The sequence below is a fragment of the Myripristis murdjan genome, chromosome 8, assembly GCF_902150065.1.
Source record: "Myripristis murdjan chromosome 8, fMyrMur1.1, whole genome shotgun sequence".
Lineage (NCBI taxonomy): Eukaryota > Metazoa > Chordata > Actinopteri > Holocentriformes > Holocentridae > Myripristis > Myripristis murdjan.
This window is the reverse complement of record NC_043987.1, coordinates 33837996-33857689: the sequence shown is the minus strand read 5'-3', so window position 1 is coordinate 33857689 and position 19694 is coordinate 33837996. Positions and strand designations below refer to the sequence as shown.

Here is a 19694-nt window from a genome sequence, read left to right as displayed (position 1 = left end):
AATCCATTGCTGATTGACCGTGTGTGTGTGTGTGTGTGTGTGTGTGTGTGTGTGTGTGTGTGTGTTGGCAGGTTTACGTGGCAGCGTTCTCCATCTCGGGTTACGCCTGGGCGTCCTGGAGGAACCGCTACAAACCCTTCAACCCGGTTCTGGGAGAAACGTACGAGAACGTGCGAGAAGACCGAGGCTTCCGCTACGTCAGCGAGCAGGTAACTGCCCGGCCTCGACGCAGCAGCAGGCTGAAGTGTGTGTGTGTGTTTGTGTGTGTATGTTGTCAGAAACTTTGGACTCTTCGATGCCCTCTAGTGGAGTTTCTTTTGAACAGATTTATTTCCGTACGTAAAGGAGCCTTTGGTGGTTTCTTACTGTCACCACGGGTGTGCCACAAGGCTCAGTTTTAGGACTCTTCCCTATTCATGTCAATAACGGGGGTCAAAATATAAATCCATCTGTATGCCGACGATACTGTTGTTTACTTCAGTGCAGTCCGTTTCCCTGGTGTTTAAACGTCTGCACTCAGCATTTGATGTTATTCAGTCGCGGCTGTTCCACCTCAGATTAGTGCTGAAAGCAAACAGAACCAAGGCCAAGTTGTTTTCTAATAAAAAGAAGGTGCCAGCAGTTCTTCCTTGCATTCCATCTAAACAACTATTGACTCTGTGGCTTCATACAAATATTGAGGTATCACAACTGACGGAAGCTTTTTGTTTAAACCCCGCATTGATAATTTTTTAAAGAAAATGAAATTAAAATTGGGCTTCCTCCTTAGAAATAAATTCTGTTTTTCTTTTAAAGCTGGGAAAAGGCTCGCTGCTGCCACCATCTCTCCTCTTCTTGATTATGAAATGGATGTATTGATTTTCATACATAAAGGGAGCTTAAATGAGCTGTAACTGTGATATATATCTTTTTCCTTTGGTATAGAGAAGCATGATGCCTTTAAAGTGGACTAATTCAGGATGAAAATGTGTTGTGTTTTCAGGTGAGCCATCACCCGCCCATCTCAGCCTGTCACGCCGAGTCAGAGAACTTCACGTTCTGGCAAGGTAAAGACCAACACTGCATCTGCTCATGAGAGGAATTTGTGTTAACTCGTGTGTGTGTGTGTGTGTGTGTGTGTGTGTGTGTATACATAATCTGTCTGTCTGTGTGCCTTTCAGATCAGAGGTGGAAAAACAAGTTCTGGGGGAAATCAGTGGAGATCCTCTCCAGCGGTCAGGTCAACGTCACTCTGCCCAAGTGAGCCATTTAAAATAAAACCACTAGTTATAACACACTGACTAGAACCTACAGCCACAGGTTATAATTAACGAGTCACACAGCTGCTATTTGAGCCTCTACATCAGTTAAATATGTTAAAGGTGCAGCGTTACAGAACTGTCGATGGTTGGTTGAAGTGAGGACCGTTTAGGAAACTGTGGAGGAAGACAGGAAGCTGTTGGTGAGCTGGAACCGTGCAGACGCCACCATCAAATCACATGTTAATGTAATAGTTTCTGTCTGTAGAGTCTAAATCAGGGCTTTCAGACTCACATCAGGCAGCGAGCTGCATTCGGCCAGATTATTTTTGCTGACATCAGTACGACCCGAGTCGACACATGGATATGTATCTGATTTATTATTTTAAAATCAATCAAATTGTATCTGACCAATCAATGAGAAACTGCATGTTGGCTCATGAAAATAACACAGAATGTAGAATTACATCAAGTAGAAGAGAAAAATGTGACAAATATACAGCAGACAGGTTTGACTTTTACCTCCCAGAGGAAAATAAAATAACTGTTCTTTCCATATTTCTGGAAAGAATCAATAAAGTATTTCTGATTCAGATTGTTTTTCTGGCCGGGGGTTAGTTTGTAGTGCGAGGTCAAAATAGTCAATCATAATTTATCATTAATTTATCAGTTTATCTTAGAAACCTCTTATTGTGGTTGTTACATTTAATTGAAAATAAATAGATGCAAATAATTCAGTTTAAAAAAATATGTTGTTTCAAAAATATGTTCCCTGTGAAACATCTTTGGGGCCGGATGACACGTGCTCCCGGGCCGTATGTCTGACACCTCCAGTCTAAATGGTTCTCACCTCAGTCGCCGTCTGCAGTTCTGCACCGTCGGTCCTGACAAACAGCTCAAACGTCCTGACCCTGACGCTTGTTGTTCACCTGGTGGTGGCGCTGCAGGTACGGCGATCACTACGAGTGGAACAAGGCGGTGACGTGCATCCACAACGTGCTGAGTCAGCAGCGCTGGCTGGAGCACTACGGCGAGGTGCTGATCCGCAACAGGCAGAGCGACGTGTGCACCTGCAAGATCACCTTCGTCAAGGTCAGCACGCACACGCACACACACACACACACACACACACACACACACACACAAAACAATATCAGTGTCCCATAGAAACTGAATCGGGTAGAATCGGCACTGAACAGGGAACTCTGAGCCCGCCGACAGCCATCTTTGGGTTCCTGGGTGGGAAAGAGCCACAAGGTTATTTTTATTATTTTTTTAAATCAATTTTCTTAATGGAACATGTTTATGTTAGCCGTGCATCAGGCTAACGTTAGCTCAGCCGGTGTAAACAAACTCAGACTTCAGCTTTTCCTCCTCCTCTGTCTAACCGTCCTCCTCCTCTTCCTCTTCCTGTGCCCCGCAGTCTCGCTACTGGAGTTCAGACAACAGTAAGAACGAGGTCCAAGGCGTGGTTCTGGACCGGGCCGGCGAGGTGGTCCATCGTTTCGGAGGCCTGTGGCACGAGGGCATCTTCTGCGACACCCTGCCCACCCCACAATGCATCTGGAGACCCAGTGAGTAGCAGCTTTCCGGGCCGACCTGCATTCATCTGCTCGGAGGTTCAAGCAGGGGCAGATCTACCGGGGTGGCCTGGGGTGCAGCGGCCACCCTGAACACCCCAGATGCCACCCTAGTCTGGCCAATTAGAACAGGAAAAAAAAATGTCACTGGTGGGACATTTACAAGATTGAAAATCCGCTGTCCGAGTGCAAGTGAATGCAGCGTGAAACTGCCGTGTGCGTTTTCGGTCTGGATTTCAGCAGAGACAGAAAGAAAACCACCGAGCCGACCAGAACAAAGTCCACTGTGTTCAGCCCCTCCAGTTTAACTACAGCATGAATTCTGTTTGCTTTCACTGTTGATTTAATTTACTGAACATTTTATCAGTTTATCTTTTCCTCCTTAAAATCTCAGCCATAATGGGAAGTGATCTGAGCCGAAAGTTTCACCTTCAAACGTCTTCCTCAGTCTGACCAGCAGCCAAAAAAAAAAAAAAAAAAAAAAAATCCTCTGAGTGTTGATTTTATAAAGATATGAACGGAGAAAACGAAGGCCGTGTTAACATCTTAGTGAAGCTTAGTCAGACAAGTTTTGTTTTCGTTTGATAAATGACTAAAGCCATTCATTGACTATCAAAACTTTATTTATTTGCTTTGATCAACTTAATGATGAACCGTTTCAGCAATAATGAATTAATTTAATTGACCTATTCAAGTCCATAGGAGCATGAGGGATGTTAATGTGTAGTTTCAACTTTCTTTCATTTATATTGCACTTTAAAAATAAAGAATAAGTTTTGCACCAAAGTGCCTCACAAACACAAAGTTGGTGGAGAAGCTGCCACCTGCATTTATAATCACAGTTGCATTAAACTGTACTCTCCTCTTCAGTCATGCAGTCGATCCACGCCGTAACTCGTGTGATGTCATTTCCTGTTTAGACGCGCAGCCCGACGACAACGTCCAGTACTACGGCTTCTCGCGTTACGCCAGAGAGCTGAACGAGCTGACGCCTGAGCTGAGGGCCGGCCTGCCGCCCACCGACACACGCTTCAGACCGGACCAGAGGTGCACACACACACACACACACACACACACACACACACACCAAGCTTCAGACCCACACAAACATGCACACATTTGATACACTAAACACAAAATAAAACTTCTTAAATCCCTTACCTCAGTAAAACTACCGTAATGAAAAAAAATCCTCCTTTCAAAGTAAAAGTCATGCATGCCTTCATGTTCCTTCAGTGAAAATTGATTCTCAGTAAAATGCAAATCTGAAGTCTGAGAAGTAAAAGCACATGCAGCACGTCTGATGTTCTGCATGGAGAAGCTTCTTGTGCACCTTAACCCTAAACTCAGAAGGTGTCGCTGTGCTAACTGGCCTGTGCCTCCTGCTGCTCCTGTGTCAGGCTCCTGGAGGAGGGGAAGGTCGCCGAGGCCGACAAAAAGAAGGACGAGGTGGAGGAGAAGCAGAGGGAGAGGAGGAAGGAGATGGCCAAGAGAGGGGAGGAGCACGTCCCCAGGTTCTTCAGGTGAGCAGCAGAAACTCCCCTGCTTTCCCTTCGCGCTCCAAGAGACGATTATTTCATTATTATTCTGCTGATCAGTTTCCTCAAATGAACTGATTGATTGTTTAGCCTGTAAAATGTCAGAAGTGGCGTCTTTATTTGATTTATTTGCACTTTGAATTTTGTGGTTTGTCTGCCTGTTATGTGTTTGTGAAATAGTTTCCTTAGTCTGACCAGCGGCCAAAAAATATTTATTTTTCTAAAATTATGAAGGGAGAAAAGTGAGATAATCTTTTTTATCTTAGCGAAGTTGGAATCAGACATTGCTTGGTGTTTTTACTTGAGAAATCGATAATCAAAATTTCAAAATCAGCTGATTAACTCTCAATCAACTTATCATTTCAGTGCTGCTCTCCGAGTTCTGTCTGCATAATCTTGAGCTTTACTAATTTTAAATTCTTTAAAATGAATGAAATTTTTCTGTATACAAATAACTAGAAAACAATTTTCTGGCAGCTTAAAAGTAAATCATCAGATTGCAGCCAACCCGGTTGTTAGCTCAGACCACAATAGGGGAGAGTTGGGTGAGATGGGCCATTTTTCCCATATATTATTATATATTAATATTTATTATGAATATATTTTAATATTACTATATACATACAGTATATAAGGAAAAATGAGACAGGTAAAGTAAAGCTACCCACTTTTATTTCAAGATGTCTGTTATCAGTTAAGATTATGAGAATAAATCTGTGACAAAGGGTCAGACGCTATGACCTTTCAAAATAAAGTGATCCATCTCCTCAGCTCAAGTTGCTCCTGGTCAAAGGCCAGGTGGCTCAGCGATCTGGGAGTTAAGTGACGGACTGAATGTTTCTAGTAAAAACCTGAAAAAGAATTGTACATAATTGACTTCTGTATCATTTATAATGTAATAATGATTTCCCCCTTTCCAAAGCGTCTTCTTTACTTACTTAAAGATGTAAAACACACCAGATACAGTTTAATACTCCTGATGTTTCACTCATGACATTTATAAGAATCACTAATATACACGTACTAATGATAATATAATAATTCCCCTTTTCTTTGAATTTCCAGGAAAGCTCTGGACGACGCCGGCAGGGAGGTTTGGCTTTACAACGGAACGTACTGGAAGCTCCGCGAGGAACCCGGTTTCGCCAACACAGAGAACCTGGACCTGTGGTAGAACACCGCACCGCCAGCAAAAAAATGCTAAGGCTGATGTCAACCGGCCACGTGTTGACCATGTGGTGACGTGATGAGGAACGGCAATTTTTTTTTTTTTTTTTTTTTTAAACGTATCCTCCTTGTGAGATAATGACCACCACGTATTCTATTCTAATACTGTATCTATAAAAAATAATAAAAAAAAAAAACAATCTCATGATAATCTGGGCTGAACTTGGCCGGGGTTTTTAAACGCTAAGATATTCAGACCGTGGATGTTTCCAGAGACACATCTACGGGCGAACTTAGCAAGATGCTGCCAAAACCTAACCGAGCCGGTCCAGCAGCCGTTCAGTGACGGTGCAACAGAGGTACCAAGATATAATCTACATGTAAATGAGGATTAGGTCATTTTCAGAGTGCAGATGAACCCCTCTGTGGTGGTTTTGTGCCCCATGCCGAGGGGCGACGCCGTAAGGGAACAAATGAAGACGAGTTCAGACTTGGCTGGGTGTGATATTCCCACCGTGCTGCCTTCACCTCACCACTCCTTCACCTTGAATCTAATCATAATCCATATTAAAAAAAAAAACTCATTAGTTTTGCTGTTTAAATCTGTGACACTGCTATTGTACAGTCCTTGATGTTCCCAGAAATGTCCGCAGTCAGGATTTAGGTCCCTCGAATGTTTGCATTTTCCAGTTTACTGCAACACAAATTATCTGATTGTTTTTTGAGGTCACATGACTTGATGTATTTTTGTCAATTTTAGCATGTCGATATGAATATTTAAACATTTTTACTAGTCCGTTTTTTTCTTGTCTTTTCTTTTAATCATACTTTGATTAATTCATGATGGATTTGTATGGAAACCTGTTTTCCTGTGGAGGAGCTCGTTCTGGAGAGCTGGTGAACTGGTGCTGTCCTGCCTCTCTCTCTCAGTGGGTCTTGCTGTGTAAAGGTGTAAAGGCTGTGTTTGTTTTATTTGCTGTGGTTTTTCCGTGTGGCACGTTGGTGACTGTCGGGTTTTCAGCGTCAGTCCGCCGGCCTCGCCCCTGCTCCTCCAGACCGAGCTGACAGACCGAGCTTCAGTCTGTCGGGTCTTCATGGTTTCAGTTGATGCAATGAAATATTTTTATTGATGTTTCAACTATGGATTTTTAGGAAAAGAGACTATTGTTAAATCCCTGTTAATTGTATTTTTTTCCCCCCTCAATTGTTTTGTTTCAAATAAAAGTAGAAATAAATGTCATGGAGTTGTGTCACTTATTAATCTGATCAGTCGAGGTTAACGTTTGACGGATAACTTTAAACTGGTCCGACCAAAACTAAACCCAGAAATTACATTTATTTCTTAAAACACCAGTGAATACCTGAGCCCAGCTAAATCCAGATTTTCTGTTTCTTACATACATTCAGCCTTTTTCAACAGAATAAGCTCTTAAAAGTACATCATTCTCAGCACATCCATTTGAACGGAGCCCGGATATTTTTCACACACTGCTAGATCTCAGCAATTAGTTTCCACACTGGAGCTAAACCCAATGACGGAGATGAAACGAGTGAGACAAAATGTTTGGACTTCCAACAAAGAAGAAAACCACCGGGTCCACATTCTCCTCCTCTTCTTCTTTGGATTTTTGTCTTCATAATAATATTAATACTTTAATATCACTATTGCTAAGCTCCATCTCGCAGATAGATCACGTACGCTGATGATGTTTTGTTCTATATCAACTTGTGTTATGAGATTCAGTCGATGTGATCATCGCACAGTCGACGGACATCAAACTTGATGTCCCACTCAAGTTTATTAGATCCATTTCGCACCGTATGGCCTGCGATAAACGTGTAAGTCATGTTGTTTATCTGCCATCCATTCAACACTTAACTCCAAGGCAACAAATATAAAAATATACTGGTCCAGTTACCATTAAATTTGGTGAGGCCTTCATGCTCCCCTGATCATGAACCCCGTCAGCTGTGGTGACCTCCGAATCTTTCCTGCTAGTGCCACCATCAGGCAAAATTTTGTCGTATACCCAATATCTCAAAATCTGTTGAGCAGATTTGTCAGTTTGAGTGACTTCATGGCTCGTCATCCAGGGTCACCCAAAACTTTCCACGATATCACAAAATGATAATTAGAGGAGTAGAATAATTTTTGGTGAATGTATTCATGCTCGTTAAAGATTGCTCTTGATTGTGTTGACCCTAAGACATTCCTTCTGGTGCCACCTTCAGGTCAAACGTCTCGTACACAACATTTCTCTAAATGTAATGGATGAATTGCTCCTTAGGCAAGGAAAGAAAAAAATATACAAAAACTCTTCAACGGTTCTGACAGATGTTTTATTTAAAAGTGTTATCTCTGCTTCTCTGTTGATGTTGGTGCTGTAAACAGTGAAGTAACAGTGAGGTATTCATGACAACGGTGAGGGGAAGTGACCGCTAGCGCCCCCTGCTGGCTGCGTTCAAACCCCCATTCATTTCCCCACATACAAAATCCAAGATAATTTGCAAATAAATTATGGAAAAACAGAACTGTGTGTTTTGCAGTTTGCTGTATTGACAGTCAGTAAGGTGGTTTTGATCGTGATGTAATTCATGGTAATCTAATCTAATCTTGAATCAGATTCTCCCTGTAGAGGCTGAGCACTTGAACGCCTCCAGCCGAGGGGCAACGTGACGGCTTCCCCTCCCAATACCTGATAACTTAAAAATACACAAACAGAGCCGCAGATAACCAGAGCGAGGCTGGGGCAGTGGTCACTGGCGGCCATGTTGGCTCCATTCTCCTTACTTGGCTCTGTTCACACTGCAGACGTTTAACGTTTAATATTAAAATTGCAGTTATATCACAGTTTTTTTTTTCTGTTTTTCTTTTTGAAGCTGTAATCCAAAGCCCACAGTAATGTGAAATGACATCAATGTGCAGTTTAACAATTTTTTCCCCAACACATTTCAGGTACCACGTTTGACTGAACTGAGGCGTCTTGTCTTTAGGTTGCGTTGCATCAGGATCTCATTTTCCAGCTTATACGGTTCAAATGGGAATAGAAAAAAATGTGCAGCAGGTCTCAGTCATGTGTGAGGGGGAAAAAATCTGAGTCGGGAAACATGTTGAAGCTGCAGTGTGAACGAAGCCTTGGTCCTGGAGAAGCGGCACCAACATGGCGGCCACGTTACAAACCCAGCCAAACTCTGCCGGTGACTCTGAAAGTAAAGGGGTGCATCAGATTGTCGAAAAAAACACAATCATTCGCCTTCCCCTGGCAAGACTTCTCATAAATACCTTTTTGTTCCAGAGAGGGACAAGGAACACGATCGTCCTGGAACAATTTGCCCCTTGTTTTATAGCCCTAATCTAATATCTGTATGTACAATAGCAACTAGAAAGTTAGTGTAATATTGTACATACACAATGCTATGTACACCAGTGCATGTGCACTCTTAAAAAGGATGTGTCACATCCACAAATTTAGTTTGGAGCAACATGTACTTGTGTTACTTTCCAATAAATTCTGTCCAACCCTGCCAAAAAAAATCTCCATCTTAAACATCAATAAACAACAATAAACAATTTTAATCCCACTTGCTTTCGATGCAGTTTCACTTGTTTCAGGAAGTTTAGTATAAATGTGTTGAAACAAGGCAGGATGAGGCAGATCAGCCACTAAGATCAAGAAAATGACACTTGATCTGCATTGGAAACAAGTGGGATTATCTCATCCCAAGATTTTTTAACCTTTTTAAATTTTAAATTATTTTTAAGGTGGAGATTTTTTAGCAGTGTGCTGACAGTTTACATCCAAAACCCTGGCCATCGTGCGCTCTCACTAACACAAATGTGAATTGTCCCAAACTAGGTGACACATTAGTGACACATAATTTCTCTGTTTGTAGAGAAGGTACAGCGCTCCCTGGGCAGATTTCACCATGAAAATATCACCATGCAGCGCATGGAAATCAGAGATGACAACACTAGAATTCATTTTTTAATCTGTACAGATGGGTGTCGTAACTGCAGAGCTGATGCTCAGATCTCATCTGTGGAAATACATGTTGTAAATCCTGTTCCTTCCACTAGGCGGAGGCAGAGACCGACTCATCACACTGAGGCCAACAGCAGGATGTCAGCTGTGTTCACCCACACACACACACACACACACACACACAGGATCTGATTCTATTAAAAACTACCAATAACCTACTTTAGTTTTTCACACACAAAAACCTAATTTTAATATTCAACAATTAGCAAAAGTAGCATGATCAGCAAATCAGTTTTTTAAGATTTCCTGAAGTTTCCCTCCAGGAGTGTCTGCTCCTCTTAAAGGGGTTCACACCAAGTTTTTGGCGAGTTAACTTTCAGTGTTTAGACTGCTGAGGATGCTACGCTGACTAGCATCCTCCAGCAAAGCATACACAGGTTACTGCAGTGCACGATGCACAGGAGTAAACTCCATCAGATCTGCACACACACACACACACACACTCCCACACACACACACACACACACACACACTGAGATTAGTCCTCTAACAGCAGAATGGTAAGCTGATCACACTGTACAGTCCAAAAAGCTGCTGCATCACTTTATCAGTGTGATGAGAGCAGGAGAGTCTTCCTCAGACGCAGATCTGGAGTGACTTCTGCTCCCCAGGTGATGCTGCTGCTCCCCAGGTGTTGCTGTGGACGCTGATCCCGCTCAGAGCACGCCACTCTGCAGAGCGCCAAAAGTTCACAACGTCTCTGCCTTCCAGGAACGAGTCACTGTATAGACTTTCAAACTTTTTTTTTTTTTTTTTGCTTCATCAAGATTCTGATCTGTAGTCAGTTTGGCTTTCATCCTTAAAACACTAACAGTAAAGAGTCGAGAAATATATGAAGTGATTGACAGTCAGTCTGTTTTTTGTTTTTTTAAAATATTCGTCTTTTCTGCAGGAGAGTCCAGTTGGCTTCAGTGCAGGTTAAACTGGAGGCCCAAATGCACTGGAAGTGATCACTGACGCAGATTGGCACGCCTGAGCGTTCCTCGCTTGACATTTCTATGGCAAACCTGCAGGACTGGCATCTCTTTGCCTTATATGTTCAGATCGGCTGCTAGATTACAGACTCCGCCCAGTCGCCCTGCTCTTGTTTTATTTTGTTGCGCCCTATTGCTATGTGCTATTGCAACCACCCGACGTCCACACATTAAAGTTTCACCTTGTCGTATCTTATCATGCATTCCTAGCCCTACAGTCAGCAGCTCGACTGCACGCTGTGTCCCGCTTCAGGGGCCGCCTCCTGCAAAGGTCAGGGTTTACCAGGGTCTGGTTTTCAGAGGACGGAAGACCTGATGGGCCCTACACTGAAAAAAAAAAAAAAAAAAGAAAAGGTTGAGAAAACTCAAAAATTTCAAGGCTACTTGCTGCACAGGATTTTTGAGTCTCAACTCAAACTTTTACGTTTTGAAGAAAATCACCTACAGTTGTGCCAGCTAATTATCTTTTGTTCAGATGATTCATCTTTCCTATGCATAAAACTTGAAATTTTTAGTTTTACATGCAAAGAATTTCAAGCAACAAAATTTGTACCAATTATCATCTTTTGTTAGGATAACTTCAGATTTTTAGTTTTCCACACTATGAATTTCAAACAAATTTTGTTGTGCCAACTTAATATCTTTTGGTCACATAATCTCTTAGTTCATACTAAACAATTAACATACATACAAATTTGTGATCAAGGCTCATTTTGTGTTTTGTTGAGACTGTATAAAGAAGGTAAAAGTACAAATTAAAACATGCTTAATCTTCATGAGAGTTTGCATTCTAAACCATGACTGTAGTCAAGAGATGCTTCCAAAGCAATGAAAACTTGTTCGCCTCCTGGATGTGCGACGTCTTCACTTGCCCTTTCAGCACATTGCTTCTCAAAATGATAAATGCACAAAATGGATATGGGGATATGGAAGACGTACAGGAAAGGAAATGACGGCTGTGTGGCTGAATTGTCCTGAAACAGGGCATTCGGATCACACTTTGGGCGAGGACAGTTTTGTCCGGCGACTATGACGTAATTTGACCTTCGAATGCTGCGGCCCCTGCACCGGGACACAGTTACAGGCTTCATATTTCATCCATCGATCCAAACAAGTATGCTGTAGTAGCTAAATTATCCACTGATTCTACTTTTACAGTTTTTTTAAATCACCAAAGTTCCGTGGTTTTTTGCATCTCGAGGACCTTCATGGAAAAAACAACTTTGGTCCTCAGCTGATGCTCCAAACAAACCTCAGCCACATTGGCACATCGAGGTGCTTTGATGCAGCGCTTGGCTCCGGTGAAAACAGCTGGTGCATCTCAAGTCGAGGCCCGCCGTATTCCCATATCAGCCGTGGATCTTCGACAACGCAAGCTGCACTCCAGTTTCGGCTCCACTGCGTCGGAGTTATCCAACACAGTTTGAAAAATTAGGATTTCTGCATCTGCTGTGAGAGTTCTTCACACTCTGCTGAGATTGTGTGGTGGCCAGCACTCAGATGTGTGTACAAATGGTTGCAAAATGAGAAATCCTCCATTTGAAAAAAAAAAAAGAAAAAGTACCACCCACTCTCATTGAATTGTTAAAGTAAAAGTTAAACTAAGCACGATCATTTGTAAAGGACAGTAGGCAGCTCGAGTCCTTGGTGAATAAAATGATGAGATTTACAGACTGGGTATTGAATGATTAACTGGAGGCGTTCTGCTTTAATGGCTGCGACCCATTTTCCTGACTGACTTTCTTTTTTTTTTCTACCGTGATCTCCTTAAGTCTGTTACGTTCTGTGCTTTCCAACTTGCTGAACATTATTCTGAAAGGTAAAAAAAAAGAAAGAAAGAAAGAATAAGAAAAAGAAATAGGCTTTCAACTTGAAGGTCACTGGTTTGAGTCCACAGTCTGGACCAGAAAATCAGGGCGGAAGAGAGTGAATAAAGGACACCTTCTCATCCCTCAACACCCGCTGCCAGGGCGCCCTTGAGCAAGGCATTTAACCACCGTGCAGTAGAAGTTCCACTGCACAGACGCCAGTATCTGGGTCTGTTTGGAAATGAAGCAAGGCGGCGCTGGAGAAGAGCATGCGGGCTCAGCAAACCATTGCTAGATAAATAATGGAACATTTTTTAAAAAAAGCAAAATGATTACAGTGAGATGAAAGTCCACTTCCTGTTTAAAATGCCAGAGGAAGGCAGCATCAGATCTTGCTGTTCTCCAGGTGGGAGTCGATGTGCTTGATGAGGGCGTCGTCGGGGTAACCGGTGGGGAAGGTCAGCTGACACAGGGGACAGCTTCGAACGGCGCTCTCCTCCGACTCCATCCATAACTGCAGGCAGAGGAGGAGACAAAACTCACCGCCTGACCTTTGTGACAAAACTCATCAGCGACCAAAACCTGGATCCATCACCGAGAGGGGCGTATTAGCGCCACCACATGGAGGAAAAAAAAGTTACGGAGCCAGGGGACGGGGGCGGTAATATTCTGAGAAAAAAACTTCCAAGAATTTCCAAGATTAAAGTTGTAAATTTACAAGAATATTTATGAGAAAAAAAACTGAAAAGGCCTGCAGCTGATCACCTCATCAGATTCTACTTTGAAATCCTGGAAATCCTGCTGATTTGAGTCCAGAATCACAAGATTTTTTGTTTTCTTCTGAATCAGCCCAAGTCACGGCAACGTCTCTTCACAGTCCAGATGCTGAGGAGAGGATTGTGGTTCTGGGCTCAAACCAGCAGGATTTCCTTCTGACTGAATCCCACAATTAGTATCCCAAGTTTTCTCATAAATTTGTGAGTTTTTCCTTGTAAATTTGCCACTTTAATCTCAGAGACTATCCAAGTTTTTTCTCGTGAATTCACAACTTTATTAGTTTATTTCTCAGAACATTACCCAGCTCTTTTATTTTTTTCCTCCATGCCGTGGCCCTAATATGCCGCCGTACGCTGGAGACTTGACTGTTCAATATTAAAATCTGAATATTACTGCAGCCAGAAGTGTCATCATCTGACTCACGTTAATGGAGGGCCACGACTGAGCGTGCTCAGTGTTCATGTAGTGAGGCATGTGGCAGGAGAGCGTGGCCGGGCCCTCAGGGGCCGAGAAGGAGGGGTGGGGGGGCTGTTCCCTAGGAGACGAGAAGGAGTGGTGGGGGGGCTGTTCCCTAGGAGACGATGAGCCAATCCCTGCAGCGCCCAGCGTCCGAGATGGGCTGGTGGCTGGAGATGGACACACCCACTCCTGACAGACAGAGAGACAGACAGAGAGACAGACAGATAGACAGACAGACAGACAGATAGATAGATAGATAGATAGATAGATAGATAGATAGATAGATAGATAGATAGATTTTTTAAGTTCACACATTGTCATAGCAACCCTTTTAAACCACTACAAGAGCCACAAAAGATATCATCATCGTCACCTCTTCCTCATCAGAGGACTGGGGCGGAGTCACCAATGGGGTTGGCTCAGGAGGGTCGTCAAGGCGACAGAAATGATGGACCTGGATGAGGGGAGGGGAGGGTTATTACCACTCACATAAAAACACACTGAGGCTCACTGCTATACATTTACACAGTGCATGGTTACATAACTCATCAAAACAGTATCTTCATTGTTCAGCAACGCATCTTTCAAACATTCAAATCACTTAAAATAATTTATTTTGCACACTGACAGATACTGAGGCCTAAAGAATGCTTCTCCACTGCCTTTCAAGAAGGTGTTGCTAAGGTGTAACAGGCTGTTGCTAGCATTTTTCTATGCAGTTGTTATGGTGTACTTGATGGTTGCTATGATGTTTCTATCTGGTTGCTATCATGCACTAGGTATGTGGGTGCTATGATGTACTTGGTGGTTGTTAGGGTGTTTCCATGCAGTTGTTAAGGCATAATACATTGTTGCTGAAGTGTTTCTATGTGGTTGCTATGCTGTACTTGATGGTTGCTAGGATGTTTCTATGTGGTTGCTATCATGTACTAGGTAGTTGACAGGGTGTTTCTGTGTGGTTGGTATTGTGTACTTGGTTGCTACAGTGTTTCCGTGCAGTTGCTAAGGTGTACTAGGTGGTTGCTAGCGTGTTTCAATGTGTTTGTTATGGTGTACTTGGTCGTTGCTACGGTGTTTTCATGCAGTTGCTAAGGCGTACTAGGTGTTCCTAGCATGTTTCAGTGTGTTTGTTATGGTGTACTTGGTCGTTGCTACGGTGTTTCTGTGCAGTTGCTATGTGTTTGTTATGGTGTACTTGGTCGTTGCTACGGTGTTTCTGTGCAGTTGCTAAGGCGTACTAGGTGGTTGCTAGCGTGTTTCAATGTGTTTGTTATGGTGTACTTGGTCATTGCTACGGTGTTTTCATGCAGTTGCTAAGGCGTACTAGGTGTTCCTAGCATGTTTCATTGTGTTTGTTATGGTGTACTTGGTCATTGCTACGGTGTTTCCGTGCAGTTGCTAAGGCATACTGGGTGGTTGCTCGTGTGTTTCAGTGTTTTTGTTATGGTGTACTTGGTCGTTGCTGTGGTGTTTCCGTGCAGTTGCTAAGGCTTACTGGGTGGCTGCTAGGGTGTTGCTACAGCCAGCAGCCTCTGATCTCTGCATCACACAGCCTATAGCTTATTAATACACTCTAATAACAGCTGCTAACAATGTATCAAGTTGTTGAGGTTTTAATCTGTGAGAAAGTATGTAGCGATTGATTACGCAGCAGTAAATCAGGTAAATGAACTAATTAACTGTGAGACAGCATGAGGCACATCATCCTGTATGAATTTGAAGTCCCAGGCAAGTAACTATAAGGAAATGTCATGTTATTTACTACGAGAAATGCAGGGAGTCTTACCAGATAACAAAATGTGACACAGTTTCAGGTAATTAGCTGAAAGGAGGTCTCAGTTAATGAACAAACAGAGATAAACCTGAATGAAAACTGAATCCCACCTCAGCAGCGAGCGGGAAGCCGAGGTCCAGAGCCCGATGGTGGGGACTGCTGCTGAGGCTGCTCCCCCCTCCTCGCTCTCCTCCTCCTCCCCCCCGGTCCCCTCCAGCTCCGTGGGCCGAGGCCGGTCTCACCAGGCCCACCATGGAGGTCCGGAGCTGGGGTCTGCTCTGAGCGTAGACCCCCGTCTCCCCCAACAGGGGCCGGGGCTTGGGGAGGGTGGATACTGGGTCCCTGATGAGGCGAGCCGGGGGCCTCTGGAGGGCCGAGGGGTCCGACACCTGGGAGAGGGAACGGCCAAAGGTGATAGGAATCAGACAGGACGTGAAAATAGAGAGAGTGAATAGTGAAATAGAAAGTGAAATTTAAGATATAAAACCACTTAAATCTGCCTTATTATTTGATTTGTGCACTTTAAAAAAATCTCCATGTTAACATTCATGTAGTCTCATTTTCATTGTTCAAATCTTTATCTTCAAATATACAAACAGTGGGAAGACATAATCCCTTTTCCCCAAACTAACTTGTTTCCAGAATTTTCTTGAATCAAGTGTCATTTTTTTGATCCTAGTGAGCTGATCTACCTTATTCTGCCTTATTTTCAACATATTTATAGACCTACTTGTTCCCAGAAAAGAGTGAAACTGTTTTTTTTCTCTTGTTAGGAGAAGACCAAGATTTTAAGGCTGGACATGCGACTGAATGACTTGGTAACATGGAGATTTTCTTTGCAGCACAGAGCACGAAAAAACTCAAAAAAAGTCAGACTTAGGCTCTGAGAATTTACAAAATGACGCATCAAACGTCAACAGAAAAAGATTGACAGATATAATTTACCATTTCAGTCGCCATCCTCACCTCTGAGTAACTACGGCGACCCTGGAACTTTGCCCGGAGACGGCTGCTGGTTGGCCGGTGGGAGTAAGAGGCGGGGCCATCGCTCGGGGACATCGGAGGCGAGGGGGAGGGGAGGAGCCTCTCGGGGGAGAGGGAGGGGCGCTGGGGGGAGGTGGGCGAGAGACGCTGAGGACGGGAGACTGGACGGAGAGAGAGAGAGAGAGAGAGAGAGAGAAAGAACATGCACATGGTTTACATTTTGATTTGGTGTCACAGTTTTTATAATGAAGACACTCCACATGTACCAGTTTTTTTTTTGTTTTTTTTTTAACAATGAGTCCCAGTTTGGTCGGTGTGCAGAGACGAGGCGTTGTTCTTCAATTATTTTCCTCTTGGTGGGAAATCACCAGAGCAGGAAGTAACTAATGACATTTTGTCATGTTAGTGTAACTGAGTAGCTTTTTGTGTACTTGTACTTTTTTGAGTAATTTTTTAAATGTCAGCAATTTTTACTTTTCCTTCAGTCCGTTTCTGCTCGAGTTTTGTCCTTCACTGCATTTTAAATCAGATCCATTACAGAGAACACATGATCAGTGACAGACTGTGGAACCTTTCACAATAAAAGCTCAGTCAGCAAAGCATGAGAAGAGTACTTCCACTTTTACTGCAGTCACATATCACCATTACCATACATAATTCATATGTGTGGTTCATATTTACATTCATAATGCAGGACATAACTTGTGGTCTCGCTGCTGCAAAACTGAGACTGGAACGTTTTGAGCTGCTGTTTATGTTTGAATGAAGGAGAAAGAGGAGGATCCTGGAAGCTGATCATCATCACCATCATCATCATCCTCCTCCTCCTCCTCACTGTGTGGTTCACAAGGGTTAAAAATAAATGACTCCCAACAAATGTTCAAAGATGGTTTAGAGATAGAGAAAGTGGGTATAACCTGAGAAGGAGAGGGAACTTGATGCAATCTAATGCAAGAACAAAGCTCAAAAGCATGTGCATATCGGTAAATGGGGTGAGGTTGTGGAATAATCTACCTGAAAACATCAAAGAAAGCACACACACTTCCCAGTTTAAAAGGATGTTCAAAAGGTATACATTAGAGAAATATAAGAATCAATGTCTGCACTGACTTTAATGTCTGGAGGGACTTGAATGTGCCTATTGGCTTTTCTGACATCTAAAGTGTCATCAGTTTGAGTACTGTTGCAGTTTTCTATTGCTTGGTCTTTTCTTTTCTTTTCTTTTCTTTCTTCTTTGGAAAAATGCACATGACCGTGTATAAAACTGCCTTAGGTGAAAGGGTTGCTTCAGCATATTACCCTTTTGGTCGAATGCTTACTAAATTTTTTGTTTGTTTGAATTAATTGTAGTGATAAGAAATATGAGTGTGTGTTATAATGTTTGGATTGACCAAATAAACTGTTCATTCATTCACCTGCCAGCTGCTGTGGTGTGAGCTCACACCGCTGTCACACACACACACACAGACGTGATGTTTCAGAATAAAAGCCTCCCCGAGTGTTTTAAATCAGATGATTGTGTATCAGGTTGAAAACCAACATGAACATGTTGTTGGCCGGTTCTCCACGTTCCTTGTTCCTTCACTGGGTTCCAGACGAGCTATTGAAAATGTTTTCTGATGGTTTATAGAGCGAGACATTAATCCGTTCACTGAGGAAATAATCTGCACATTAATCCATTTACTGAGGAAATAATCTTTCCTTGTTTATAGTGTATATATTGCTTGCTGCTATTTATTTATCATCTGTTTATACTGTAAATTTGCACATTGCCCACATCTATGCACATTGTATACATCAATGCACACTGTTTTTTTGTTTTTTTGCACATTGTTTTTTGCACATTGGGTACTTAGATCTTTAGATCTCGAGTGTCATCTTTTATTCTTTATTTCTTATTTATTTAATCTTGTACTCTGTGGATACTGCTGAAAACTGTGAATTTCCTTCGGGATGAATAAAGTATCTGTCTATCTATCTATCTATCTAATCTGCACATTAATCCATTCACTGAGGAAATAATCTGCACATTAATCCACAAGGAACAGAACTGTTAGCTGCTGCCACCAAATAACTCCAATAAACATGAAGAACCTTTAGCACTTTAAAGAACCACATACAGTGTGTGGAGAACCAGCCCCTAAATAAACAGGTTCTTCAGCTGCTGATGGTTCTCTGCAGAACCACAGAGCGTGCATTATTTTGTGCAACATCACACTTTCAAGGCCAGAAAAACTGTCCAGCTGAATTTGCTGTAAAAACGTCCTCAGTCTGTCTGGAGTCTCCGGGCTCCACCCGGCTGCTCAGATTTCCCATGATGCACGGCGCGGTCAGGTGTCCTACCTGGCTCCTGGGAGGCCTGTCGCAGCAGCTCGCTCTGCTTGGCAGCCAGATCACGAACACGACCGAGCTCCTCTGTGAGCTCCGTGTAGGCCAGCGCCAAGTTCACCCTGCAACACACACACACACACACACACACACACACACACACACACACATACAGAGGAGGGTGTGTGTGTGTGTGTGTCTAGGTCATTCACTGTCCCTCAGGTTGCAGCACACACACACACACCCTCCCCACACACATACACACAGGATATACTGTGTGTGGGGGGTTAAGTATTTTTTGTTTGTTTATTTGTTTTACATTTTTACAGATGCATTTAAATATATACTTTTAATGTTTTTTCATGTTTGTTTTCATGTTTGTCTTAAAATTGACTAAACTTTAATAGTTGGAATCTACAACCCAGGTGACTGGGTAGGTAAACCACCTATGTTTTGCAGAAAAGTGTTAATTTATGTATTTGCCCCTAAAATACATAAATGTGACCACAAGAACCCAAATGATGATTACACGATTACAACATCTGTGTAAAAATAAGATGAGGTGGGAAAACTGGGATAAACTTCACAGGTCACTTTTACTACTGCAAAAAAAATTTTCCATCACCATGGAGACAGTGTGGTAACTGCTGCCTTCAAGTGTCCCTCAAAAACTCTGAATTCAGAGTACTAAAGTCATGGATTCTTTTCTTTTTTTTTTTTTACCCTTTGAAACCTGAGCAGATTCATTTGATTTCGTTCAGAAACCTGAGGGGAAAGGGCAATGAGCAAATCAACAAAAAAAAGAAAAAAGAAAAAGCAAGAAATTTGTAAAGAAAAAATAATAAAAAAAAAAAAGACCTGAAAATTAGCAGGAAAAAAACAAAGAAAAGTAAAAAAAAAAAAAAAAAAAAAAAAAAAAAAAAACACAGAAATGACCTGAAATGAAGCAAAATATACTACTACTACTAATAATAATAATAATACATCCTGAAAATTAAAAAAGACCTACTTATTATTTTATTTG

The 19694-nt window shown here is 42.4% G+C and overlaps 2 protein-coding genes across 6 annotated transcripts in view; one reads left to right on the top strand and one right to left on the bottom strand.

Annotated features, from left to right (window-relative positions):
• The window catches only part of LOC115363502 (oxysterol-binding protein-related protein 7-like), a 29094-nt gene extending 22927 nt beyond the window's left edge, over nt 1-6167 (top strand). For all 5 annotated transcript variants that reach the window (XM_030057759.1, XM_030057755.1, XM_030057757.1 and 2 more), the window contains 8 exons: nt 72-209; nt 983-1046; nt 1161-1239; nt 2186-2330; nt 2662-2812; nt 3739-3865; nt 4219-4341; nt 5422-6167. In XM_030057759.1, coding sequence (XP_029913619.1) covers nt 72-209; nt 983-1046; nt 1161-1239; nt 2186-2330; nt 2662-2812; nt 3739-3865; nt 4219-4341; nt 5422-5530 — 936 coding nt within the window. In that variant the 3' untranslated portion in view covers nt 5531-6167. The remainder of the gene's footprint in view (nt 1-71; nt 210-982; nt 1047-1160; nt 1240-2185; nt 2331-2661; nt 2813-3738; nt 3866-4218; nt 4342-5421) is intronic.
• A 6566-nt stretch (nt 6168-12733) lies between these two features.
• Nucleotides 12734-19694, bottom strand: part of LOC115363507 (TANK-binding kinase 1-binding protein 1-like) — a 29601-nt gene continuing 22640 nt past the window's right edge. Inside the window, exons 8-13 of the mRNA XM_030057765.1 lie at nt 18686-18792; nt 16325-16503; nt 15469-15747; nt 13958-14038; nt 13549-13773; nt 12734-12862 (exon numbers count right to left, since the gene is read on the bottom strand). Of these exons, the coding sequence (XP_029913625.1) occupies nt 12734-12862; nt 13549-13773; nt 13958-14038; nt 15469-15747; nt 16325-16503; nt 18686-18792 (1000 nt within the window). The remainder of the gene's footprint in view (nt 12863-13548; nt 13774-13957; nt 14039-15468; nt 15748-16324; nt 16504-18685; nt 18793-19694) is intronic.